This window comes from Sphaeramia orbicularis, chromosome 7, assembly GCF_902148855.1.
Source record: "Sphaeramia orbicularis chromosome 7, fSphaOr1.1, whole genome shotgun sequence".
In the NCBI taxonomy this organism is placed as follows: Eukaryota; Metazoa; Chordata; class Actinopteri; order Kurtiformes; family Apogonidae; genus Sphaeramia; species Sphaeramia orbicularis.
This window is the reverse complement of record NC_043963.1, coordinates 11,866,664-11,894,648: the sequence shown is the minus strand read 5'-3', so window position 1 is coordinate 11,894,648 and position 27,985 is coordinate 11,866,664. Positions and strand designations below refer to the sequence as shown.

At 34.6% G+C, this 27,985-nt stretch overlaps 1 protein-coding gene across 3 annotated transcripts; it reads left to right on the top strand.

The window, feature by feature from the left end:
• The first annotated feature begins 21 nt into the window (after window positions 1-21).
• Window positions 22-27,597, top strand: znf362b (zinc finger protein 362b). 3 transcript variants are annotated; one of them, XM_030139362.1, is made up of 9 exons: window positions 22-333; window positions 7,935-7,998; window positions 10,562-10,826; window positions 12,512-12,616; window positions 15,426-15,744; window positions 17,721-17,945; window positions 19,093-19,171; window positions 20,554-20,712; window positions 25,332-27,597. In XM_030139362.1, the coding sequence occupies exons 2-9, from the start codon at window positions 7,936-7,938 to the stop codon at window positions 25,446-25,448; spliced, it is 1,332 nt and encodes a 443-aa protein (XP_029995222.1). In that variant the 5' UTR covers window positions 22-333; window position 7,935; the 3' UTR covers window positions 25,449-27,597. The 3 variants fall into 3 exon arrangements, with proteins under 3 accessions (XP_029995222.1, XP_029995221.1, XP_029995223.1); XM_030139361.1 differs by having other exon boundaries at window positions 10,535-10,826; XM_030139363.1 differs by having other exon boundaries at window positions 24-333; window positions 10,535-10,790.
• The last annotated feature ends 388 nt before the right edge of the window (window positions 27,598-27,985 follow it).

The following is a 27,985-nucleotide window of genomic DNA, read 5'->3' as shown; positions in this document are numbered from 1 at the left end:
CGTGGACTATTTTTTTCAGCGCTGCATTTCCAGATCTGATTTTTTTTTTTTTTTTCCCCACCGGTTCGAGTCCGAAACATGCATCCGATCCAAAAGTGCTGGGGTTAAAACCAAAAATACGCTTTGTTTTGAACATGAATAAAATAGGTCAGGATGTAAAAAATCCAAAGCGTGTTTTTAGCCGAAGTGCGCGCCGCTCGGAGCCTGCAGCGGCACCCAGAAGTGAACAAAGCGACCCGGAAGCGGTGGTCCGACTGGAGGCAGGCAGAAAGAACATCAAGCTTTTATATTATAGCTCTACTCGCAAGACAATATCTGCAATCGGGACGTAAGGTATTTGTGCATGTCTTGTTTTTTTTCTTATCTTCGCTCCCATGCGTAACGATTGCGGGTGGCGCACTGCATAAAATAGGTGCATTATTGTGCATTCAGTTGTATTCCTGCCATTTGATTCGCCCAAAAGTTGCAGAATGTGGAGGAAAAAAAGCAGCCTTAAAAAGTGACATTTGCTGGAGATGGCACGGCGTCTTTGCGCAGACGAGTCTTTGTGCGTCTTTTTTTTTTTTTTCTTTTTTTTTTTCTTTTTTTTTGTTGACCTTGCGTTCTGGCTCCGGGTGGTTTGTTTGGAGACAAGACGCAGGCTTGTCCGTTTCCGTGCTGTTTTTTTTTTTTTTTTTTTTTTTTTTTTTGCAGGGCATGGTTGTTGTAGGAAGTGTCAGTTTTTTTAAGAGGTGGGGAGGCCGGGCTATTCAAACCTGCATTTCGCCGTAAACAATCATTCGTGGCTTTGACATGATAAACACACCTTTGTGTCCGCGACGGCTCCTTCGTCCTCCCCAGACCTCCTCCTCCTCCTCTCCACTAAATGTTCATGCTCCTAAATTTTTTGGGGTCTGCAGAATATGGCGTCCCGCCTTATAAAAATAAGGCTGCCATTTTTGTTTCTCTTTTGTCTGGAAATGTTTTAAGAAAACTGTCTGAGAATGTCTCAGACGCACCGGGAGGCTCGATGCGTAAAAACCGGCCGTCGGTCCCGGGTCCGTGGATGCACCCAGACCAGCCGACGTGTCCGAAAAGTCAAAGAAAGCAAAGTTTGGGTCATTTCGGAGCTTTTTTTTTTTTTTTTTTTTTTTTTTTAACCCACTGCGTTTATCTGAAAATTTAAAGCGACGTTGCACTTATTTTCAGGAATTCACAGTGAGACAAAAGGAGCCACAGGAGCCAAATGTGTGCGTTTAAAGGTTCCGAATGTGCAGGTTTTAACACTGAAAACTGGCTTTATTTCATATTTAGGGGGAACTTTAGGGATCACACTGCACAACTGGAAGTAAAGAGTAAAACCACTACATTGAGTTCACATGCAACTGTCTGCTTATTAGACTAAGAGAATAAATGCATTTAAAAGTAATTATAGCATGTTAGATTAAATAAGGCTAATATATAATCGTGAATAATACAATTATGTTTCATTTCTAATGATAATAAACACATTTATATGTCATTATAACATGTTATAGTACATACAAGTAAAATGTAATCATTAATAATACCATTATATTTTATTTCTAATGATAATAATCACATTTAGAAGTGATTATAATACGTTATAGCACATGAAACTAAAACATAATCATTAATAATACTGTTATAATAACAAAATTGTGGCTCCATATGCACATCAAGTTCACATGCAACTGTCTGGTTATTACATTAATGGCATTATATTTAATTTCTAAAGAGCATAAACACATTTAAAAGTAATTATAGCTTGTTATAGAAAATAAACCTCATATATAATCATTAATAATATCATTATATTGATAAAATATATACCATTGTATTTTATTTCTAATGATAATAAACACATTATAATACGTTATAGCACATGAAACAAAGGCATAATGATGAATAATACCATTATAATGATACAATTGTGGCTCCATATGCACATCAAGTTCCCATGCAACTGTCTGGTTATTACATTAATGGCATTATATTTCATTTCTAAGGAGAACAAACACATATAAAAGTAATTATAGCATGTTATAGAAAATAAACCTAATATATAATCATTAATAATACCATTAGGTTTTATTTGTAATGATAATAAACATATTTAGAAGTCATTATAACACGTTAGAGTACATACAACTAAAATGTAATCATTAATAACACCATTATAATACTAAAATTGTGGCAACATATGCACATCAAGTTCACATGCAACTGTCTGGTTATTACATTAATGGCATTATATTTAATTTTTTAAGGGGAATAAACACATTTGAAAGTAATTGTAACATGTTATGGAAAATAAACCTAATATATAATCATTAATCATACCATTATGTTTTATTTCTAACGATAATAGGCACATTTAGAGGTCATTATAACACGTTATAGCACATAAAACTAAAATGTAATCATTAATAATAGCATTATATTTTATTTCTAATGATAATAATCACATTTAGAGGTCATTATAATACATAATAGCACATGAAACTAAAACATAATAATGAATAACACTATTAATATTGATAAAATTGTGGCTACACATGCACATTAGGTGGAATCAGGATTGGATTAGGTGGAACTTTACGATTCACACTGCACAAGTAAATAGTAAAACCACTACATTAAGTTCACATGCAACTGTCTGGTTATTATACTAAGGGCATTATATTAAGAGAATAAATGCATTTAAAAGTAATTATAGCATGTTAGATCAAATAAACCTAATATATAATCATTAATAATACCATTGTTTTATTTCTAATGATAATAAACACATTTAGAAGTCATTATAAGACGTTATAGTACATACAACAGAAATGTAATCTTTAATAATACCATTGCATTTTATTTCTAAAGATAATAAACAGATTATAATACATTATAGCACATGAAACAAAAGCATAATAATGAATAATACTATTATAATGATAAAATTGTGGCTCCATATGCACATCAAGTTCCCATGCAACTGTCTGGTTATTACATTAATGGCATTATATTTCATTTCTAAGGAGAACAAACACATTTAAAAGTAATTATAGCATGTTGTAGGAAATAAACCTAATATATAATCATTAATAATACCATTATATTTTATTTCTAATGATAATAATCACATTTAGAGGTCATTATAATACATAATAGCACATGAAACTAAAACATAATAATGAATAACACCATTATAATGATAAAATCGTGGCTCCATATGCACATCAAGTTCACATGCAACTGTCTGGTTATTACATTAATGGCATTATATTTAATTTTTTAAGGAGAATAAACACATTTAAAAGTAATTGTAGCATGTTATAGCAAATAAAAGTAAAATATAATCATTAATTATAGCATAATAATATTAATATTCTAGCCACACCTTTCAATTTGCACAAAAGAAGTCTGTGGTTTAATAAAAGCTGGAAAAACAAGATTTCAGAAGTCAGATGTATTTATCTAGTGCATGTAAACAGAATAATATAAAACCAATAAATGATGGATTAAAAGTTAGACCATTATAATAAAATAAACTAAAGCATTGTAGGATAATCTGAATAATATTAGTGTTCTACATAAAGATAAGAATGAAACCTGTTGGAGTAAATGTTAAATACATGTATAGATGCTCTGATTGTGAACTTCTGATATTAAGAATGACCTTTTGGCCTTTGATGATATTATTTCTTATTAGTATTTTTCTTTGCGTCATCCATTTTTTTTATGGATGAGCACAAATTCATCATCCAACCTTTATTCTGACTCAACATCATGATGATGTGTTTAGTTTTCCCTTAAAACTAATTCATTTATTCAGCTTTACTGTAAGTTTGAGAACCCAACGCCTCCATGTTGACTCTTATTTCTTTGAATGAACACATATACATTTATCTGTGTTGTTAAGTGTTTTTTAATTAGTAATAGACTGGTTAATCACTTTGTCTGATTAATAAATCAACTGTTGATATCAGCAGAACATGGTGATGACAGTGACATTAGGTTTCTAAACTGGAAACGCTGACTTTGACAGAATTATTGGATGAAAAACATTTTCACCGACGATAACCTTGATTTTTGATGGTTGTTGTTGTTTAATTTGATGTTCAGGCGATTTTTTTGTGTTTTTATTCCTTTAACTCACAGTGTCTGAAGAGTCTTAAATGTGATCGACCTAAATCAAGGCCTTAATTATACCTATAATATATCATTAATCCTTAAATATGACAATAAATGATATTAGTACATGTGCTTTGTCAATCTTAATCGATCATTTTATGGTGATGGGAATGAGTGGAGCCGCCAACAGTCATTTTAGTGTATTTTTTGTATATTTTAGTGTATTTTCTTGTGTATTTTAGTGCTTTTTTGTGTTTTTAGAGTATTTTTGTGCATATTGGTGTATAATAACTCCACTCATTGGTGAGTTGGGGGGGGGGGGGGGGGGTTCAGGTATGAGCTTCAGCAGCTTGAACTTCAGTCACAGAAATATTAGTCATGTGAAATGAAATGAAAGGTTAGTGGATTGAAATACACTGTTAAAAAAAAAAAAATCATAAAAAAACTGTATTCGTCCGGCAGCAGGGGTTAGGGCTGAAGGATATGGACAAAATTTCACATCTTTATATTCATGCCAGATATCTCGATATCGATACGATATGATATGACTACGGGTTCGGTGAAAACCAAGCATTTTTCAGAAAAATACAAACATCATAATACAAAATAATGTGGAAAGTGCAGTTTTATTTAAAAGAACTCACTGCCAGTCATCAACATGAACATAAAGTACGAATAAATAAAATTTGTTTTGACTTCTAGAGCTGTACATGCAGGGTGAGCGCAGGGGAAATCTATATCGCTTATATCGTTGCTTTTTCAATATTAATATCTTGAATGTTCATATCTAGTTATCGATATAATAATGATATATCTTTCAGCCCCAGCAGGGGTGCTGAAAAAATACTGTTAAATAACCATCTCATAAAAATACAGTAATTTTCCATAATTAAAATAATTTTTTTTGCCCTAAATTTACATGAGATTTTGCATATTTTTTGGACTTTTTAATGTTTAATAAAGAATATTTACATGTATTAAAACAATCAAATTACCTATAAATATGGATGAATATTGTTATAAAACAAATAATAGGGCTTAAAATTGCAGAAAAGTTCTGTTATTACTTGGTGTTTATCACATAATTTTATGTTAAAAACTTGTATATCAATTAATATTTGATGTAATACAACGATATACCACACATAAAAACATTTGATTTATCTTTCAAAATCTATCAATTAACTGTAAATAAAGTAGTTGTCCAGATTTTAATTCCAATAATTTACTGTTAATTTAAGTTGATATAAAGTGAAGCCACAGTTACATGTCTATTTTTGTAGTTTCATTGATATTTTCTTGTATCTTAAAAATACAGGAAAAATATGTAAAATAAACTGTAAAAATTCTGTTAAATTACAGATTTTTTTTTACAGTGCATGGTTAAGTCTGGTTTGACCTAATAACTATGAGGCCTGCTGGACTGTTATTTATGTGAATATGACGTATTCACATGGGGTGTCAATGCGCTAGCAGCTAATCGCGCTACCTAATAAACCCTAAACCTAAACGGTAATCGCACTAGTCGCTAATCGCGCTAATGGCGTGCTATTTTACCCATACATATACACGCTGAAAGCTTATAATGTGTACAGATAACACGCTAATTAAAAGTGGCATGTTATCTGTACGCAATTCATGATATCACGTTTCATTTTAGTATCTCTTCACCCATTTTGAAACCTCAGCTGAGCAAGTACTAGAAAAGTAGTACCAGGTACCAGATTCCAGGTTCTGATACGTAATGGAAACGCAAAAAGTTAGAGCCAAGCCACCCCTCCCTCATAGTTTTGTCACATAAATGATATTATTATGTAAAAACACTGGAAAAGCATCTTGTAAACGCTTTTGCAGAAATCGATGCGAGTGTATTTGTAGTGCTTTTTCAAATAAGGAGAATTAAAACAAAAGAAAAAATCAAAGCAGCTATAGATCCATTTTGAGTCCAATTGCTAAGTTTTGAAAACACAGATTCATGCAATTTTAGTTCATTATTTTGCTTTTTTTGTTTTTTTCATTTCAACTCACCTTATCGATTCACTATCACTTTTAGGTTGTTTTAATTCATTTTGTTCAGTATATTGCTCATTCTTGGTCATTTCAATGACTACTTTAATCATTTTCAGGTAGTTTGACTTCATTTTGTTGATTTTTTTTCATTACGTTGCTCATTTTTGGTAATTTTGTTTACCATTTTAGTCATTCTTAGGTTGTTGTAACTCAATTTGTTCATTATTTTGTTAATCTTTTTTATGTTGTTAACCATTTTAATCATTTGAAAGTCCTTGTAGTTTCTTTTTGTTAATTTTGTTCATTATGTTGCTCGTTTTTGGTCATTTTGCCTATGTTACATGTTCTTTTGTGTTCTTATTGGCCCAAAATGATGACTTAGTTCACAGGTGTCAGACATGCGGCCCGGGGGCCAAAACCGGCCCGCCAAAGGTTTCGATCTGGCCCCTTGGATGAATTTGTGAAATGCAAAAATTATAATGAAGATATTAACAATCAAGGAAGTGAAAATCATTTGAGGTCAATTGAATCTGAAGTGGGTCAGACCAGTACAAAAACAAACATAACAGCCTATAAATAATGAAAAACGCAATTTTTTTTTTTTAGTGTAAAAAAAAAAAAAAGTAAAATTACACAAAAATGTTTATATTTACAGACTATCCTTTAACAAAAAAAATGTGAATAACCTGAACAAATATGAACAATATGAAATTTCTTAAGAGATGTATGTAGAATTGTACCAATATTCTGCCTGTTACTAAATATTTTGTGTATTTGTAGATCCACTGTGATTTGTACGCTGTGATCCACATGTATAAATGATAAACTAAGGCATAATATTGTTAAAATTGCACTTATTTTTCTTAAGAATTTTCAGGTTCATATTTGTTCATGTTATGTTCAAGTACAGTTCGTACATGTAAACATTTTCATTACGGAATTTTTCTTTTTTCACTCAAAAACATAGAGAAAACTTTGGTATTCACACTATTTATAAGTTCTTATCCTATTATTTATATTATTTTATTGGTCCGGCACACTTTAGATCAGATTAGCCTGAATGTGGCCCCTGAACTAAAATGAGTTTGACACCCCTGACTTAGTTCATATGTTTATTTTTGACAGATATCGTACTGGCTTTTACAGTATTTAATCAATAAATTCAATCTACCTGAGAAAAAATAACCATAACAGATGACAGCACAGTAAAATCCGATGTAGCGTGGTGTAAAATTAGAGCTAAGTTATAAACTAATAAAGTAATACATAGATCAGTTCCTCTGTTTATGTGTTGTTTATGCTGTTAAATATGGTGACTAATTGCAAAAGTGCATTCGACACCAGATAAAAGTGAGCGTTTATGAAACTGAATACATGCGCAAACTCTGGTCTAAGAGAAATCGTTCTGCATTTCCACTAAACGTGAAACTCAGCCTGTGAAATCTCGCATGCGGTTAAAGTGTTGTTGTTTTTTGACTGTACAGTGAAAGTCTGTCGGTTCGTCACAGCAGAAATCTACAACGGGTGACAAAATGACATTTAACAAGAAAAAGTAGAAGCTGAATGAGAGCCATCAGCTGCCTGTAAATGGATAATAGTCAGCTGCAGTCACCACAAAAAGATAAAATACTGACAAATACATGTGTTTTAAAGTGTTTTAAATGCAATACTTACCATCCTTCAGTGCAATAATCACAAGGCATGCACCTTGTTTTTAATTTTACCGTGTATATATCCTTTATTATCTGTATATATCCATTATCACCTTGTCTAAATATGTGTTTTTTCTATCGTTTTAGGATGGCAGAGCCTCGATTTAACAACCCATACTTCTGGCCTCCACCCCCATCCATGCCAGGCCAGGTAAGTCCACTCTGAACACGTGCAGCGCTGTGACATTTCCACGTTTTATTGCCTTGTTTTCCATGTGTGAATGTCCTTTCAGCCATTCAGCAGCGGTTTGTCACTCGTACACTAACGCTATGTTCACACTGCAGGTAAAAGTGGACCAAATCGGACTTTTTTTCCCTCATATTTGACCCTTATCAGATTTTTTTTATAACAATATACTAATCAGACCCAGGCCAAATCAGATACTTAACTGATATTTTACAGTGTGACTTTACCAAGGTTATAATCGTTAACGAAAACTGACGAAATGACGAAAACTAGAATTGTAAAAACATTCTCGTTAACTGAAATAAATAAAAACTATAATTGAAAGAAAAAAACGATAACTAACTGAAACTGTATTGTGTGCTTACAAAACGAACTAAAACATATAAGAATTATGGATAAAATTCCCTTCCTTTTCGTTTTTGTCAGTATCCGGTTTGATATGAAATCGATTTATTTTGCTTGAGCAACTTTAGCTAGCGGCACCGTATGATATTTAACGGTCCGTCACTTCTCGTCACTTGTGGTTTACGGTCGTCTTCTGTTCCCCACTCTACCTGGAAACATGGTGACTAAAGTTGGGAGAAAGTAGCAGAGTCCTGTATGAGATTTATGTGAATACGATGGAGAAGAAGAGAAAAGATATGAATAAACTAAAACTAAGCACTTAGAAAAAAAATAAAACTAATAAAAACTAGCAAACCTGCTCTAAAAATGAATTAAAACTAACTGAATTAGAGAAAAACAAGTCAAAACTAAATAAAACTAAACTATAATGAAAAATCCAAAACTATTATAACCTTGGACTTCACAGGGTTCGTACGGGTGCTTGAAATCTTTGAAAATGCTTGAATTTCAACGTTGTGTTTTCAAGGTCTGAAAAGTGCTTGAATTTTAGTTTAAGTGCTTTAAAGTGCTTGCATTTATAACTCTGGGATTTATTTATTTATTTATTTTTAATATTAACTCAAGCCAAAGCTACTTACAGAGAGGTGATGCATTTAGAAAAATAAAACTCTATGTCCAAAAAGGAAAATTAGCGGGTGTTCTCAGGTCGACTGCGGGTAAATTTTTATCTAAATCTTTGTCCCAGTGCGAGTGGCCAAGTGGCTTCCATGTTTTTGGATAAAACTTTGTGTTCTCTTTTAATTTGTAAACTTTTTGTTATTATGAAACATAATTTTAGATGTTTATAGCATAATACAATGTACATCATTGTGATAAAAAGTTAAAAAAAAAATCATAAGTATATGTATGTCTGTAGATATGGATTTTACCCTAGTGATTAGATGAAAATGAGCTTTAAAAGTGCTTGAAAAGTGCTTGAGTTTGACCTTGAAAAATGTGTACGAACCCTGCTTCAGTCTGAACGGTTGGATTTCAACTTTTACGTCATTGAAATGCAGCATACGTCATAATTCTGCACTGGAGGAAGCGGAGCCTGGAAAGATCCATATTTACTTCTGTAAACACAGTGTGACATCACCTCAGGACCGTAGAATGTTCACATAGGAGTCTCATGGCATCGCACTTGGATTATAAATGTGCAAAAAAAAAATAAAATTTCAGCAAAAAATTGGAATTGTGCATCGACCTGTTGAGCCCTGAGCCATTTGTTTCCAGTGGGACTCATTTCAGTGTAACACAAAACAACGAAGTAGGCAAAGTTTTATTCATACAAAATCTGGGTCTGATCAGAAAACAGCAAAAGTAAGACAAAATATGTATTCATCGCGTTATAATTGGACCTTTATGTTTGCTCTTCTTTGTCTCATTCAGTGACTTTTAACAGCTTAGCCCTGCTAAGTTTGTCTCGTTGGTCTGTTCTTTGATTAAATTATTCATGACATACGCTGGTCTGGAACTGTTAGCTTGTTTTAGATATTTGCAGATTTAAGTGCTTGTGTGGATTGTGTTCTGCTGTCCAACATTTGGTTTTAGCTGATATTTTTCTGGTTATATGGAAATATAGAATAAGATAAGATAAAGATAAGAATAAGATAAGACAAGATATGATAAGATAAGACAAGACAAGATACGATAAGATAAGATACGATAAGATAAGACAAGATACGATAAGACAAGATACGATACGATAAAATACGATAAGACAAGATAAGATACGATAAGATACAATACGATAAGATAAAATTAGATAAGATAAGACTTTCTTTATCCCACCATGGGGAGATTCCATAGTTAACAGCAGCAACATACAATAAGCAAGTGCAGAGAAAAACATGTATATTGCTCCAAGCATCACCATGGCAACGCAGGTGGAACTGTGACTGCCTTCAGTACCGGGGCAACTGGGCTTAAGAGGCTACAACCTGCAGTGTGAACGTAGTGGAAAATCTCTGCCCAAAATACATCTCATAGATGAGATAAACCAAACCGCGTTCCGGGCACCGTTTGCTGACGTTTGCGTCGTGTTTTTGGGGCGTGAATGACATTCACACACGGTGGCTGTTTTCTGTTGAGCATGACCCGTTAACCCTTTCAGCTGGATAACCTGGTGCTCATTAACAAGATCAAGGAGCAGCTGATGGCCGAGAAGATCCGACCTCTGCACCTGCCGCCTACCTCCACCCCCTCCCAGCAGCCCTTGCTGGTGCCCTCCTCGTCCCCGGACGGTGGCGCACAGCACGGCATGTCGGTGCCAAAGCCTCAGCAGGTTCCCGGTCACCACCCTCAGCCGCAGGGGTCCGGACAGCCCGACATCGCTCTACATGCCCGGCCTGCCTCCAGCTCTGGACCAGGTACAGCACCAACCAGAGGGATGCTGATTTTACAAGGTTTCTACAGACGTTAATTTCCCACTTTAACACCTTAAAACAGGGACATCAAACTTATTTTCATTCAGCTTCCACATTCAGCCGAAATTGATTTGATTGATTTTAAATGTTTTATCATTTTTTGTTTGATTAACCCATAAAGACCCAAACAGCCACTGATGACCAAAAGCATCTACTGATCTAAAATGTTTAATAACTGTTGATCCATTAATCCTACCAATACATGTAAATAATTGGTGTAAAATACAGTTTGGCGTCTTTTCATGGTCATCAGATATGACACATCTGGACGTTCAGAGGCTCCGTGGTTACCATAGAAATACGTCATCTTTTACAACACTGATTCACCAGTAAAATCCATGGAGTTGGATCAATGACAGTGGATGGACACACTTGTTCAGTTAATGATATATTTGCTGATAAAGTCACTTTTTTCAGTTTTCTCTATCTATTTTATAAAAGCCAAGTGGCCTCTGTGTGCATGTGTCTGGGAATTCACACAAAATTTGGAAAGAGCTGACTGCTGCAATTTGGCATACTTGTGTATTTTTGGTCTAGGAAGACTGTAGCGAAAACAGCAAGTTGATAGGACCAATATTTTGGGAGATATCGGTAATTTTGGAATACAATAGCCTTACAATCACATTGCTATGGCCAGAATGCTTTGGCAGTGACTGCTGGACAAATGCGGTACAGCATGGACGAATAAACAACGGCATAAAAACTACCACATCTAGAACCCATGGATCCCCATGGGTCAACACGCTAGTTTCTGATATCATAACCCTCAAATTTAATCTGAGCTTTTATGAACATCTATAAGATCAGTAGTTGAAATAAGGAAAATACCTGATTTTCACTGTAAAAATGCAAAATTCAGAAGATAATAATAGTATAAATTAGGGGTGGGCAATATGGCAAAAATATCATATCACGATTTTTTTAAAATAAAATCACGATCTCAATTTTATCACAATGCTTTACATTGATCTTTGAGACTAATTTGCAACTTTCTGAAGAGTGCAACCAAATAATTTCCCTGTGTAAAACACAGCCCCAAACGAAAAAAAACAAAACAAAACAGACAACTTAGCCCAAAGAACCTTCCAGAAGATTTTTAATTGAAATAGTTTGCGCAATTTTGCCAACACGTGCCAAGAACATAAACATACTAAAATGTAAGAGGGAGCAATGCCCTCTTAAACAAACATCCTGCCCCTTCAAATTAAAGTTTCCGAAGGTAGGGAAAAGGAAAAACTGCACAACAGTGGGAGACTAAGTCTTAAGTTTCACTGTCACTTTGTAAGGTCATATGGTGTGCGTGTACTCATTGTTGGGTATGTACAGCTCAGAACGCACCTGCCGTATAAACCCCCCGATTCTATGACTTCTCTACTTTGTTGGATCATCAATACGTTCTAATCCTTCACGATCTAATATTGTCATATTGCACACCCCTAGTATAAATGGCAATAAAACACTTAAGAAAGTTTAAATAGAGAGAAAAATTCCTTTTTATAATTGCGACAAAAGTAGCTTTGGGTCTTTATGGGTTAAACCATACTCTGTCTGTTTACCTCCAGTAGCTCTTACAATATCCAGTTTATGTGCGCTAGTGCTGAGGTTTTATTGTGACGTGGTTTACTGCTCACTGATTAAAATGTCGTCACCTCATAATGTCTCAGATGGGAACATGGATGACAAGACAGCAGTGAAGGCCAAAGGATTATGGGAAGACTGGCACATGCGGCAGCTCAGCGAGCAATCTGGCCGGATCAACCATCGCTCAGGTACGGCATCCGACGTCTGGACTACCTAAAGCGTCAACAGGAGGAGGAGGAGACATGTATTAGTACTGTGTTTTATTCAGTTTATCTAGTATGAAGGTAGTTTATATCACAACTGACCGTAAACACTTGTGCTGCGGTTTAGACGAATCTTATTTTTGGACAATTATTGGTATTAATGGACAGAATTAAGTTTTTTCATTGATTTTTGTAACCAAGGATTCAGATTCAGATATTTTATTCATACACTGAGAAAGAAGGAGCTTCAGTCAAGTACTGAACTAACTTCCTCTTTGTTGTACTTGAGTATTTTTCCATTTATTGCTGCTTTTTACTTGTATTCCACCCCACATCACAGGCAAATATTGCACTTTGTCTTTTGTCTGTCAGCTTCAGATGAAGATTTTACAATTAGAGGTCAACTGATTTTGGTTTTTCTAAGGCCGATGCCGATTTTTAAGAATTTGGTCAACCAATGGCCGATATCTACAGCTGTTATTTGAGGCCGATATTTAATGCTGATTTTTTTTTTTTTTTTTTTAAAGCACATTGACCGTAAAATATAATTGAAACACTCAGATAATAAAGATTTTTATGCAGCAATATAAATGAAGTTATTAATACATGTACACACAGTACTCTTAGAACATTTATTGAACTTCAAGTGCTGCCCACACAGGTGCCTGATCAAATATCTTAGAACATTTTTACTACTGATCAAATATCGATAAACTAAGGCCAATATTGAAAAAAATCGATATATCGGTCTACTTCTATTTACAATGTACAATAGTGCAAGCCTTTTGAATACAACAAATTATTAAAGACTAAACCGACAGTTTCTGCATATTTGGTGCATGTAGTCTTAAAAAAGCTGCGTGTAGATGACTCACATTTTCATTGAGTTGTCAACAGGGAAGTCAAGTTTAATTTTATGGCACATCACACACTGAGGTAATTCAGTGAGCTTTATATAAAGTGTAAAATATATAAAACTATCTCAAATGTAATAAATAAAAACAAAAGGAGCATCCAGTAAGAAATAAAACGAAAGTGCTTTGACAAAATGTGAAAAAAATGTAATTAGAAGGGAGTACAGAGTGGATAAAATCAAAATCGGAAAGGTTAGAATAATTAAAAATATGTACTAAAATGATTAAAAGAATATACAGGCCTCCAGACTTACATTGGAAATAGTAGTTACAGTTTTCAAACATATATCTTGCCTGAAAACATGTGATTCGTTAACATATGCGTCATGGGGTAGATTTTATACAGCGTGAAAACAGAGTCCAAAGAAGTGGTTAGAATTATTAGGGAGAAAATGGTAGTGGAAAAGGTAATGGAAAAGAGTTTTACTGAGTCAAAAACACAATGTAAATGTGTACAGCTGTGCGTTCGTTACCTCTTTTCCAATGTATATTTCATGTATTGTCTTTTATTATGACTACGGTACTATTATTATTTTTGTGTTTTTCTTTTACTCATGTTTTAATGTCTTTTGCCATTTTTTTCTTTCCAATTCATGTTTTACTGCCATACTCGAAGGCAACTGTTTGTTGTCCCATGATTAGCATCCCATGATGCACTGAAGTTTTAAAACTGAGCATGTCTTTTGTATTACGTCCTAGTGTAGACTGTGGTCAAAACACATTGGCAAAGATGATAAGGGACTTGTATTTTTGTGTGTGTGTGTGTGTGTGTGTGGGGGGGGGGGGGGGTTGTTATTTGTGCCTTGGACTTGTTTCTTGCCATTGTATTATTGCATTACTTACTTTTGAACATTGATTATTGATTCTTTGTTATGTTCTTTTTTAGTAAAATTCTAGTATTTTCTTCCACTTGAATTAAAAAGTGATGAAATGTAACTGGGTGCTTCTATGAAACTGGTCCCTAAAAACAGGACACCGGGTCTAAAAATTCACACAAGATGTAGACTGTTATGTAGGAAGTTTGGAAGCACTTTGGTCTATTTTAAAAATAAATATTTACTGAGATAAAAGAGAAACTATTTTTCAGATAAAACACATTTTTATATTATCTTTATGCAAAAATCCACATGTAACACGGTAAAAAGGACACGAAAATTATGCTGCACTATTTTTTTTAATATCTCTTTATTCTCTCACAGGTACATTTTGGGAATCAAACAGATTATGCAAGGCAGAGTGTTTCACAAAAATGACCGCTGTTGCAAAATCACTCACGATTCATTTGTGTTTAAATGGGCAGGTTCTGCATGTAACGGCAGCGGACATGATGGGTTACTCTCAAAACCTGGAATGAGTCTGAGATTCATGAAAAACCTGCATGTCTGGATTAGAAAAACCACTAGGACTGTCAAATTTAACACAGTCTTTATTTATAGTGGTATTTAAGACCATTTACAGACATGTTTTCCAGATAAAATGCACTGATACCGAGGTAGCTTTTCATGTCCCAATTTGGATCCTATTTTTGGCCCCAAAATTTTACTAAAATTTCATTAATTTTGAGATGGCTCAGAAGAAGAGTATTTTTTTATTTTTTTTGCATTTATCTGAGGTCATCATTAGGTACATCCTGGGGGGAAATAAGTCTAAATTTCTCTTGTATTATTGGGTCTCAAAAGCTGGCAAAGTGCCAGGTACCAAAATGATCCCAGTTTTCATAGAATCACCCAACTATAGAATTTTTGTCCAGTGATGCAGAAAATTAACATTTCATCTTAAAGTAAAGGAAAAGTAAAAAGAACTGGAACCATAAATGCAAAGAGCACACAATAAGAGGGAACCTGTGAAAACCACATTAAAGTCCTCTTTTATTTCGTCAGGTCTGGCTCCTTCATCCCGACCCGACAGCCACAGCACCTCAGAGGCCCTGACCCCCACGACCCCCACCTCCAGCAGCCAGAACCGCCTAGGTGGCGCCCCCTCTGTGAACATCATTTCTGGGCTGGCCAGCGGTCCGGGCATGGACCACATGAAGGCCGGAGGACTGGCGGGACTGCTGGGACCCCCACCCAAAGCCCCCAGAGGACGGAAGAAGATCAAGGCTGAAAACCCAACAGGTCCTCTGCTGGTAGTGCCCTACCCCATCCTCGCCGACCAAGGCTGTGTCACCGTTGCACCCAAAGAAGGAAAAACCTACAGGTCAGACTCTGGACACTGTCGTCATAGTTTAGCAGAGGTCGTTTCCTTTAGTCCTGACTTTGTAAAACCACTTCATAAATTGAATTGTGGTCTGAAAGAATCAAGAGGCATTTGCTTGATTAGGTCAACTAAAAATTAGAGAGCGATGTTAAGTTCTCCTTCAGATTCAGTAGATTTCACTCATTTCAGCATGAAATAGGGCTGCAACTAGCTGTTATTTTCATTGCTGATAAATCTATTGATTATTTTCTTGACAAATCAATAGTTTAGATGATAAAATGCCAGGAAATTATGAAAAATGCTTCTAAAACTCAAGATGAAGTCCTGAAATATCTTGTTTTGAAATATTCAGTTTATTGTCAGAGGGGGAAAAAAGAAATAATAATTGAATATAATGAAATAATTCAAGATTTATAAGTGTAAGTGTCATCTTTTTTTCTTAAAGACCAACTGAACAATTACACAGACTAATTACTGAATTATACTGAATGTAGTATGAAAAGGTAGTTGACAAATTTAAGGTATGTAGCATTCTAGTGTTAACTGTACTTATAATACTGAATGTAGTGTGATAAGCTAGTGTAGCATTTTTTCTAGTAACAGGGAAAAATGAGAGTTCTCCCTAAATTATTTTGATTAAAAACTATATGTTTGCTGTTTTGATGAGGTGAATAAAATTAGATGTTTGGCCTAAATGCATCAGTCTTGGTCCTTAAGTGCCCTCAATGACAGCTCACTGCTCCTAATGTGTTCTATGTGCTAATTGCTAATGCTAATGCTAGGTACTGTGTGTGTATTAGGATGGGTAAAATGCAGACTGAATTTCCCTACAGAGATGAGTTAACCTTTTTAAACGTTATAGTAACAAGGTACATTTTGGGGACTACAAATGATGTATTGGTAAATTTTACTAGTTGACAGATTTAAGTTATGTAGCATTCTAGTGTTAATTGTACATATAATACTGAATGTAGTGTGATAAGCTAGTGTAGCATTTTTTCTGTTAACAGGAAAAATGAGAGTTCTCCCTAAATTATTTTGGTTGTTAAAAATTTATATGTATGCTGTTTTGATGAGGTGAATAAAATTAGATGTTTCGCCTAAATGCATCAAGCTTGGTCTTCAAGTGCCTTCAATGACAGCTCACTGCTCCTAATGTGTTCTACGTGCTAATGCTAATTGCTAATGCTAACGCTACGTATTGTGTGTATTGGGATGGGCAAAATGCAGAGACTTGAATTTCCGTACAGAGATGAGTTAAACTTTTTAAACTTTACAGTTACAAGGTGCATTTTTGGGGACTGTAAATGATGTATGGGTAAATTTTACTAGTTGACAGATTTAAGATATGTAGCATTCTAGGGTTAATTGTACTGTGCTACATGCTAATTCTAATGCTAGGTACTGTGTGTGTATTAGGATGGGTAAAATGCAGAGACTGAATTTCCGTACAGAGATGAGTTAATCTTTTTAAAATTTACAGTTACAAGGTACATTTTTGGGGACTGTAAATGGTGTATGGGTAAATTTTACTAGTTGACAGATTTAAGGTATGTAACATTCTAGTGTTAATTGTACTGTGCTAGGTGCTAATGCTAATTGCTAGTGCTAATGCAAGGTACTGTGTGTATTAGGATGGGTAAAATGCAGAGACTTGAATTTCCCTACAGAGATGAGTTAATGTTTTTAAACTTTACAGTTACAAGGTACATTTTTGGGGACTGTAAATGATGTATGGGTAAATTTTACTAGTTGACAGATTTAAGGTATATAGCATTCTAAGGTGAATTGTACTGTGCCAGTGCTAAGGCTAATGCTAGGCACTGTGTGTATTAGGATGGGTAAAATGCAGAGACTGAATTTCCTTATGGGGCAATAAAGCGTGTTAAGCTTTAATCTTGGTATTGTAATATTCTTTATACTGCATTTCCAACACATTTGTTCATGTCTAAGCTCTTCCATCTTCTTTCACCCAGATGTAAAGTGTGCCCGCTCACCTTCTTAACCAAGTCAGAAATGCAGATTCACTCCAAGTCCCACACGGAGGCCAAACCCCACAAATGTCCTCACTGCTCCAAGACGTTCGCCAACGCCTCCTACCTGTCGCAGCACCTGCGCATCCACCTCGGGATCAAACCCTACCACTGCTCCTACTGCGAGAACTCGTTCCGCCAGCTGTCACACCTGCAGCAGCACACCAGGTCAGTCCAGCATGAGAGGAAAATTTACGCTGGTTTCTGGTGTGAAGAGTGGAATAAAATGTATTAATGTGACAATACATTTATAATTTCCAGCAATAATCTAAAATACTTTGGTGGTATGTTTTTAAAGTCTGTTAGCATCCATATCAAACCAGTAGTACATGAATTCAAATAGGGGTGTCAAACATACGGCCCATGGGCCCAAAACAGTCCGCCAAAGGTTCCAAACCAGCCCATGGGATTAATTTGCAAAGGGAAAAAATTACAATGAAGATATTATCAGTCAAAGATGTCAAAATGTTTTAGTTCCGGAGCCACATACAGACCAATATGATCTCAAGTAAAATAATAGCGTAATAACCTATAAATAAGTACTCCAAATTTTCTTCTTGGTTTAATGTGACAAAAAAAATTAATTAAGCCTATAAATAATGACAACTCCAAGTTTTTCTCTTTGTTAAGTGCAAAAAAACCCCATTAAATTATGATGAAAATATATACATTAACAAACTATTCTATGAATAACCTGAACAAATATGAATAACCTGAAATGTTTAAAGAAAATTAAGTGCAATTTTAACAATTTTCTACCTGTTACTTAATGTTTTGTGCCTTTGTAGATCTGATCTGTAATGCACATGTATAAATGATAAATTGAGGCATTATATTGTTAAAATTTGACGTATTTTTCTGAAGAAATGTCTTTTTTTTTTAGGTTATTCACATCTTTTTCGTTCGGATAGTTTGTAAATGTAAATTTTTTAATAATTTAATGATATTTTTTGCACTAGAAAAGAAAATTTCTGGGCTGTTGTGCTGTTATTTTACTGGTCTGATCTACTGAACCCTGGAAGAAAATGAACGTGTTAACCCTGACTTAGGGGGCGATATTACAGTTTGCAAGCACTGGATCCTGAAGGACACAGTTTTCAACAATCCTTTCCTGGTAAAATGAATAAATATAGATGATGCTTGAATATATTTTAGATCATTTACAATTCTAAACAATGTTTTGCATCACTATGTAAACTCAGAACATGACAAATTTAGGGAAGCTAATCCAGAAATAATTGTATGAGTATAAAGACGTAAAAGTCAGCATTTGAAATGTTGTGTGGTCTGATTTTATTCCCGTTGCCTCCTATAGAATCCATACTGGGGATAGGCCTTATAAATGTGCTCATCCCGGATGTGAAAAGGCTTTTACTCAGCTGTCAAATCTCCAGGTGAGTTTACCATCAACCACTACAGAAGATACTGTCGTAGATGTCGACACAATGACCGACAGGGATGGAAATAAACAGTTCCATGTTGTGAATCTGATGTCACTGAGCTTATGAAAGTCTCTTATCAATGCCATTATTTGCTCTTTCATCAGCCTTTAGCATCTGTCCTGCTGCGTTCAGGTTCAGGGTAATAAAACAGTAGTCTGGCTCACAGGATGCATTCTGCTGGAGTCATCCTATATCATTTATGGAACCCTTGTGTCCTACTGTTTTATATTTCAATAATTCTCCTTCCTCACTGGAAAAAATCAAAGTCTTACCAAGTGTATTTTTCTCATTTCTAGTCAAAATATCTCATCACACTTAAAATAAGACATAATCACCAAAAGATTAACTTTTCAGTGAGATATAAGAACTTATTTTTAGAAAATAGATCTTGAAAATCTTATTTCGAGAAATCTTATCAAGATAATTTTCACTCGTTCCATTGGCAGATTTTTTGCTTAATTCAAGATTTTTCTGCCTAATTCACGCAAAAAAATCTGCCAATGGAACGAATGAAATTTATCTTGGTAAGATTTCTCGAATTCTGATTAAACAGTTGTGTTGATGCTGAGACGAATCAATAAGAGCATCGGTATCAACTAAAGCTTATCAATCCCCTTCCCTTATGACTAGGGGTGTAAGAAAATATTGGTTCTGCAATATATTGTGATATTTCATTTTTCAATACTGTATTGATATTAAAAAGAACTGTATCGATAATTTTAGGCATTTATTCAAATGCAGATATGGCAGAGGTTCATATTTATTTTTTGGTTTTCTTTATTGTTGATATCTTACTTATTATTATTTAACACTTTTATTAAATAATGGTTATTTGAAGCATCCTAAAAGCACTTTTTACTGTCTGAGAGGCAGATGTTAGTTCCTTTGTTGGTATTGTACAAAAATAATGTTATGATGGTAGTTATGAACAAACAGAAAAAAAAAACATTTGAGCAGGATCTTAAACTGTCATGTCTGTAAAACATAATTAAAGTTTTAACGCAGGAAAATTTTGTGATATAGCATTAGATCCTGTAGTGATCAAATAAAAATGTGTTTAGTATTTGTGCATATTTCTGGTGTAATTAATTTCTTGGAGGACAAAAATATTTTAAAAAAGAAACCAAACCAATAAAAAAATTGCCTTTTTAACAGTATCATGATATATCATGATATATCGCATCATGATCCTAGTATTGTGATTTGTATCGTATCGCCAGATTCTTGCCAATACATACCCCTACTAATGACAGATTTCACCAGAGATTCATTATGTGAATTATTAGTAAACTGCTGTTTTTTGTTTTTTCTTGTGTGTGTTTCTCCCTCTACAGTCTCACCAGAGGCAGCACAATAAAGACAAGCCGTATAAATGTCCAAACTGCTACCGTGCCTACTCAGACTCAGCATCGTTGCAGATCCACTTGTCAGCGCATGCCATTAAAAACGCTAAGGCCTACTGCTGTAGCATGTGTGGCCGGGCATACACCTCAGTGAGTACAACGCAAACACACCTCCTGCACATCCTCAACCACAACACGAGAAAAAACAGCAGCTCATAAAGGACAGAAACCTCCACAGATGCAAATATGACAAAGACTGAACGCTGAACAGTTACTAAACTCAGTCAGCGGCGGTTGCTACTGGCAACAGGAAATTAAAAGCTCTGTCTGAAATCACTCCTCAACTATTCAGTCCTGTGTGAAAGTCCTCATCCAACGTTAGGTTTGTTGGTTTACTAAAGTTCTAATGTCCACACACATGCACTTGTCTCTGAATTTAGATCCAATCTGATATATGTAAAGTATGAACAGCAGGAAAAACTAAAGTTTCAGGAAAAAACAGCTTTTATAAACCACAGTAGTCGCATTTAGTGTGACCTCCCTTTGCATTTAACACGTTTTTAATTATTTGTTTCAGACAATATTAGATTTATGGCATTAATTTTCCCTTGTTGTATAACACAACACGTCAGATGTTTCTAATTGGTTGTGTTGCTTCATGTCGTGGGGTCAGAGGTCACATTAAATAGTGACTTTAACACATAAAGACCCAGCACTACTTTTATGTCAGCTCCCAAATGACATTTTCTCTATATCTAACCTTTCTGAAGTGATTTGTCACCATTTATTTATAAAATTATCCTCTGTATTTTTCATTTTATCAGTGTAAATCATGTATTTTCCAATATTTAATTCACTAATTATGTTGATGGTCATAAATCGCTCAGATTAAAGTTGAGGATCATTATATCAAAAACAGAGAAACCTGGAAAAAAAATGACTTTTTCAGTAAATTATATCATTAACTGAACATAAACCAAGTGTCTCCATCCACTGTCATTGATCCAACTCCATGGGTTTTACTGGTGAATCTATGTTGTAGAAGATGACGGTGTTTCCACGGTAACTATGGAGCCTCTGAACGTCCAAATGGGTCATATCTAATGACCATGAAAATATAACAAAATGTATTTTACACTAATTATTTAAAAGAATTGATAAGATTAATGGATCAACAGGTATTAAACATTTCAGATCAGTAGATGGTTTTGATTGGTGATGGATGTTTGGGTCTTTATGGGTTAATATACGACACATTTAGTTTAGTTTTTGTGTCTTTAGCTTTGTCTAAAGCTTTGCACAAATTTCCTGTATTTTCTCTTTGTATCTGAAGAAGAAAAATAAATATGTATGCTCATTTCAACCATGGAAAAACAACAAATCTAGTGGTGGACTAAGACTTTTGCACGGTACTGTAGATCGTTTGTATGCATTGGTACTGCACAAGTACTTTAATAAAACTAGGAAAAGAAGTGTAGAGATATGCCCCATTACCAAGTATCATCAACAAAATAAGTAAAAACACTCATGATATAGAATATTTTTCTGTATTTAATCACTAAAATAGATGCAAGAGCGGTTTAATATTTCAGTTCATCACTTTTAGATACCGCCTAAACTACTTTTTAGATGATTTATACTGTATTATGTCATATTTTCAGTAACTGTAAGTGTCCAGTGAAAGTAGTGGGGTGAATATTTACATCTGAAATGTAGTGAAGTACAATATGAAGTAGTATAAAATCAAAATAGATGTAAAATAGTTTACCTGCTCTTCTTTGTCAGTTTAGTTCTCGCTACATTGATCATTGTAGTTTTTATTCAGCTTTAAACCTTCTAAAAATGTCATTTACAGTTTATTTCCCTTAATAAAATGATTTTTTTCTGTGCTGGTGAATGTGAACTTGTTTTTGACAACTATAACAACACTTACATTGTTTAAAAATGAATCTGAACTTGTCTTTAAAGGTGTGAAAACACTTTTACTACTTGTCAGTTTGTGGAAATAAATGATCTAAAACAGACCTGTTCCTGTTACTGGGTCACAGGAGAGTTTTTAGGTTGCAGAATAAATTTGCATCTCAAGAAACCTTTCAACAAAAAGCAGGACAGTAAAGAACTGAGAGGCTGTTAACGCTGCCTTGACGCTTTATTTCAGTCTCATAAGGTGTTGAATGCGTTTTCACATTTGGCCCACAAAATGGTCCAATCCGGCCCTCAGGATTAATTTGGAATGTGCAAAAATTACACAGAATATATATTAAATAATGTACTTTTGAGTTCCAGTTACTAAATGTTTTGTGCATTTGTAGATCCACTGTGATCTGTAAGTTATAATGTACATGTATAAATGATAAGTTGAGGCAAAATATTGTTAAAATTCACTTATTTTTCTTAAGAAATTTCAGGTTGTTCATGGTTGTTTGGGTTATTCACATTTTGTGTGACAGGATAGTTTGTAAATGTAAACACTTCCATCATGTAATCTAACTTTTTTGCACTAAAAGACCAAAATTTGGAGTTGTCATTATTTATAGGATATTCCAGTGGTTCCCAACTTTTAACATCACAAATTCCTGGCAACCCCAGACATTCAAAATAGAGACTTTTTTTTTTGCTAAAATTAATATGTTTTTGATCATGTAATAGTTTGCTATACTATGTTGCAAATAAATATTAATTTTAGACGACATTTATTCTATATAATGTATATTATGATGGACGGAGGCAGAAAAGCCAGGTGTAGATTACTGCACAAAGGGAGAATTTGATTTTCCTTGGTCAGGATATGTACAGTCAGTCCAGCCTGGATTTACAAGGCTGACAATTAATACTGAACAAACGAGAACTCAAACTATGAATTATGAAAGAGCTGCAGCATCTGAAACTGACCACAATGAACATTTGACAGATAAACAGAACCACAGTGCTTCAGTTTCAGCTTCACAGTTTGTCATGTCTTTTATGTATTGAGATTGTCTCTGTCAACTCACCATATATTTTTTATTAGTAAGTTTTTTTATTTTTATGTTTATCAATTACTAGAAATTTCAGGCGACCCCATTTGAATCCCAGGAGACCCCACGGTTGAAAAACAATGGGTTATTATGGTGTTATTTTACTGGTCCAGCCTATTTGAGATCATTGGGCTGAATGTGGCCCCTGAACTAAAGTGAATTTGACTCCCATTTGTTAGGGGATGGAAGTAACAAGGAAGAGATAGTTTCATTATATTAACTTAAGTATTTGAACTATTTTTTTCAGTATAATCTATAAATTATCTGTGAAATAACACAGTCTGCTACATTAACACAGTCATCACAGAGCTGGACTATTTTTTTTGTTTGTTTTTCCTTAATGTGATGATTTGGAAACAAAGGAGCTCTTTATTCTAAACACTACAAATCATTTTAGGCCAGTTTTTAGTATTTGAAAGTAGAAATACATCATATAGTTTCTTGAAGTCCAAGACTGGTAGGTTCAGTATTATATGTAAGCTTTTTTAGCTGAAAAATATAGTGAAAGCTCTACAGCGCAGGCAAACTTTACATTTTTTGTCATTATTTAAGACCTAAAGCCAGCTGTGGATAGAATCTATAGATCAGGAGTGTCCAATCCTGGTCCTGGAGAGCTACTATCCTGCATGTTTTAGATGTTTCCCTCTTCCAGCACACCTGACGGTCGTTATCAGGCTTCTGCAGAGTTTGATGATAGGCTTCTCATTTGAATCAGGTGTGTTGGAAGAGGGATACATCTAAAACATGCAGGATAGTAGCTCTCAAGGACCAGGATTGAACACCCCTGCTGTGGATTATAGAGTGGTGGAAAAAACATTTTGGGACACCCCATGTATTTCTGATATATTGCATTAAGAATCACCCTCAAGTCATTGAACTCTGCCAAGTATCATTTCATTCTCCAAACCCACATGCTCCCTTCTGCACATGCTCAGTTCTATCGAGGTCAAAACTGGATGTTTCAGCAAAATAAAGAAACATATCCAGAATGTGACATGTTGAAACTGTCAATTGAATAGAATAGATTTTATTGTCATTGTGTATTCATTGAAATTAAATAAAATTAAAATTTCCTGGAATTTCCTCTTATGGGACTAATAAAGGCATATCTTATCTTAAATTAGGAGTGCTACTCCAGTCAGTGCAAACTATATAAATTTACAAAAAATCAGTATAAAACAAGAATAGAGCAAATATAAAATTTCAAAAAACTCAAAAATAAAATAAGAAAATAAAATATAAAATTCAACAAAAGCAAAATAAGGATTGAACTAAAAGGAAAACAATTTTTTTTTTTAAAAAGTCAGACTTTTGAGATTAAAGTCAGAATTTTGAGAAAAAAGCCTGAATTCTGAGAAAAAAGTCTGAATTCTGACTTTTTCCTCATAATTCTCACTTTAATCTCAAAATTCTGACTTCAATTTTTTTTTTTCTGACATTCAGGGAGAGTGTCGCTTCTTTTTATGGCATGCAGGAGTACAGCGGGCTGACATAGCGATGGATTTAGTATGGTGTTATATTGGATTCTATAATAGAATCTGACATGTCATTAAGCAAAATGTCAAAATTCTGAGAAAAATATCTGAATTCTGACTTTAATCTCAGAATTCTGGCTTTTTTCTCATAATAATAATAAATGAAAAAAACATGTTGTACCTTTTTTTCCCCCTGTGGTTCTAATCCTCTTCTCTTCTGTAAAGTCGTGCAGTGTAATTCATGGTGGCTCATTCGTTGTGTTTTCATCTGTTTTAGGAAACCTACCTTATGAAGCACATGTCCAAACACACGGTGGTGGAGCACCTAGTGAACCACCAGTCGCCGCAGAGGACCGAGTCCCCCAGCCTCCCCATACGCATCTCCCTCATCTGAGCGTCTCCTGCAGGATCCGGAGTCTGTGCGCCAGGCCCTGCACCCTCGGCCATCTACATAAGGCTTACATTAGCATTATGACAGCTGACATGAGCATTCAGTGTTAGATTCAGAAAAAAACAGGCTGCCTCCATCCGTCTTGACCCAGGTCGTCTGTGAAAAACGAGCACAGCATTATTTTGTGAATGTAACGATAGCGGCTAGATGTTGCCCGGAGGATCGAGCGGCGAAGAATGTCTTGCGTCAGATTTAATAAGCACTTTCGTAAGCGTCATGTAAACCGCCGAATGCATTGGCCATGACTAATGTTTTAGTTTAGTTTTTTTTTTTTCTCTCTCTCTCTTCCATTAAATGGGTTTCCAAAATGTGCCAGATGATATTTGCCCTTAAAAAAAACAATTAAGGAAGTAGAAAAAAAAAAAAAAAAAAAACAAAAAAAAAAAACAATGGTTTGTTGGGTGTATTCTGGAGACATCCAAAGATAATCTTAAAGCACTTTTAGGCCTCGTGGTTTTGGCTCAAATTGTTTCAATCTTGTCGGATGAAAATAAATGCCAAAGGGCATTACGTGGCAGCTAAGAGGACTCGCTGACTGTGTGTAAAAACGGCAGTCGTTTCTGTTACATTCGTCGCATTTTTGTGCACGCTCACATTTACAGGGTCGTCTAAATTCTAAAGAAAGGCAATCGGTAGATGACAATTTTAACCATTTGATGATTGTATTCGAGGAGATGGAAAAAATAGCAAGTCGAAAGAAAAGAAAGAAAGAAAGGAAGGAAGGAAAGATGAATGTTTGTTCCCCAAAATCTTTCACTCCATGTTTGTTTATTCACTTTTTATGGCACCTTTACGATCATAACATACAGTATGATCAAAAAAATAAAAGAAAAAACACTGCTTTTACATGAAATTTTCCTCACGTCTCATGAACTAGTGCCATATACGAACCTCGCCGAGGTTTCAAGAGAAAGAAAATCTTGCGAAAACGTGCGTCCGCTTTCTCTATTTAGTTAAGCTTTGACTATTATTTGAAGTATCAGAGGCTTAAGTTGCAGCGTTTCGTACACACTGCACACGTCGTCGCGCTCTTTTACTCTCTACGCTCTAGTTTTAATACACTTCAGCCGCAAAAAGCAATCTCACTCATATTAAACCTACAGTAACCATTGGACCAAAATGTGAAGTTATTGTACAGCTATTCTGATCCCGGTTAAGTATTTTTTTAAAAACTTTAATAAGCTTTACCCGTTTGGAATAAACTGCAGTATAAGTCATGTTCCATAGGCCTATATTATGAGTTAATAAAGGAGGTGATGCTTTCTCCTTTTTTTTTCTCCTTAGCATTCTTTTTATTGTACACAGTATTTGTTTGTTGTATTTTTACTGTAACTTTAACCTCTGGATGGTACTAATAGGGTACCCTGTATTCTTCAGGGCACTTGTGAAAAGGTGCTACGGCTAGACGTCAAGATGGAACTGAGAATAATGTAAAATACATATACAGTATATAGTATGTTTTCAAAAGAATAAAAACTTATTACTCAAGCCACTGGCCTGAAAAAAAAAACAGACATTTTACGCCAACAACAGACCCTGCCTCTTCAAACGTACTCTCTCTTTTTGAGATAATGGGAAAAATGTACATGTTGCTGTACTGTAAAACATGTCGCTCATTTATAGTACCTATTTCTAAGTTTTCATAAACATGTTTTTGTTTGGGTTTTGTAAAAGTTTATGTAACTTACTGTAATTATTTTAGTCTACCCGTATGTTATTAATATTCATGTTTTATATCAGTTATTTACATGTAAGCCTTAACTGTTTTATCATCCCATTTCCATTACTCTGTATTGTGTTCTGCAGTATTCAGTCGTGTAAACACTCTTTATTTTTATTTTTCCTTCCGCATGGAGTTCCTGAGCTGTAATCTGTATGATAACTGTTTAACCCATGTTCTCTATGAAAAAGGTATTGCGTAGATTTATTACACTTTTTCCCTGTCTTGCATTGTGGTTTCATATACAGTTTCTAGACGACTAAATATGCACAGCCAAGACTGAGAAACTAAACTAAGGATATCAATGTTTAAAAAAGGAAAAAAAGCTTTGTATCTTTACCTTGTTTAATAAACAGACTGTTATAAACTCAAGCGCTGGTTGTTTTGTTTTGTGACGAATATTCCTGTACGTGGAGACAAAAGGTGAAACGGAGCCGTGGGTTTGTGATTTATGGAGCTTTATTTATGAAAATAGTTTGTGCTTAAAAACATATTTACATGGATAAAACAAAACAAAAAAAAAGTCAAACATCGATAACATCTCGGTTCACTTGTCTGTCGCAAATAGGCTTTTGTTATTGGACGTATTCACGCAGCAGCAAGACAAAGTTAAATACTTTATCATTTCAGGCACATTGAAGACAAAATAGACGATTGTTTCCACAGTGTAAAACTCTATTAATATTATTATTTATTATTAATACAGATTTGTGTAGTGGTAGGAAATCAGTGTTGACGCTCCGTGTGGTTTAAGTACTTT

Bases quoted from the DNA above. Each gene is read 5' to 3' on its own strand.
- znf362b (XM_030139361.1), top strand. From the start codon at position 7,936: ATGGCAGAGCCTCGATTTAACAACCCATACTTCTGGCCTCCACCCCCA. The intron at 10,827-12,511 runs GTTTCTACAGAC...ATAATGTCTCAG, and splicing joins AGGGATGCTGATTTTACAAG to ATGGGAACATGGATGACAAG. The intron at 17,946-19,092 runs GTCAGTCCAGCA...TGCCTCCTATAG, and splicing joins CACCTGCAGCAGCACACCAG to AATCCATACTGGGGATAGGC.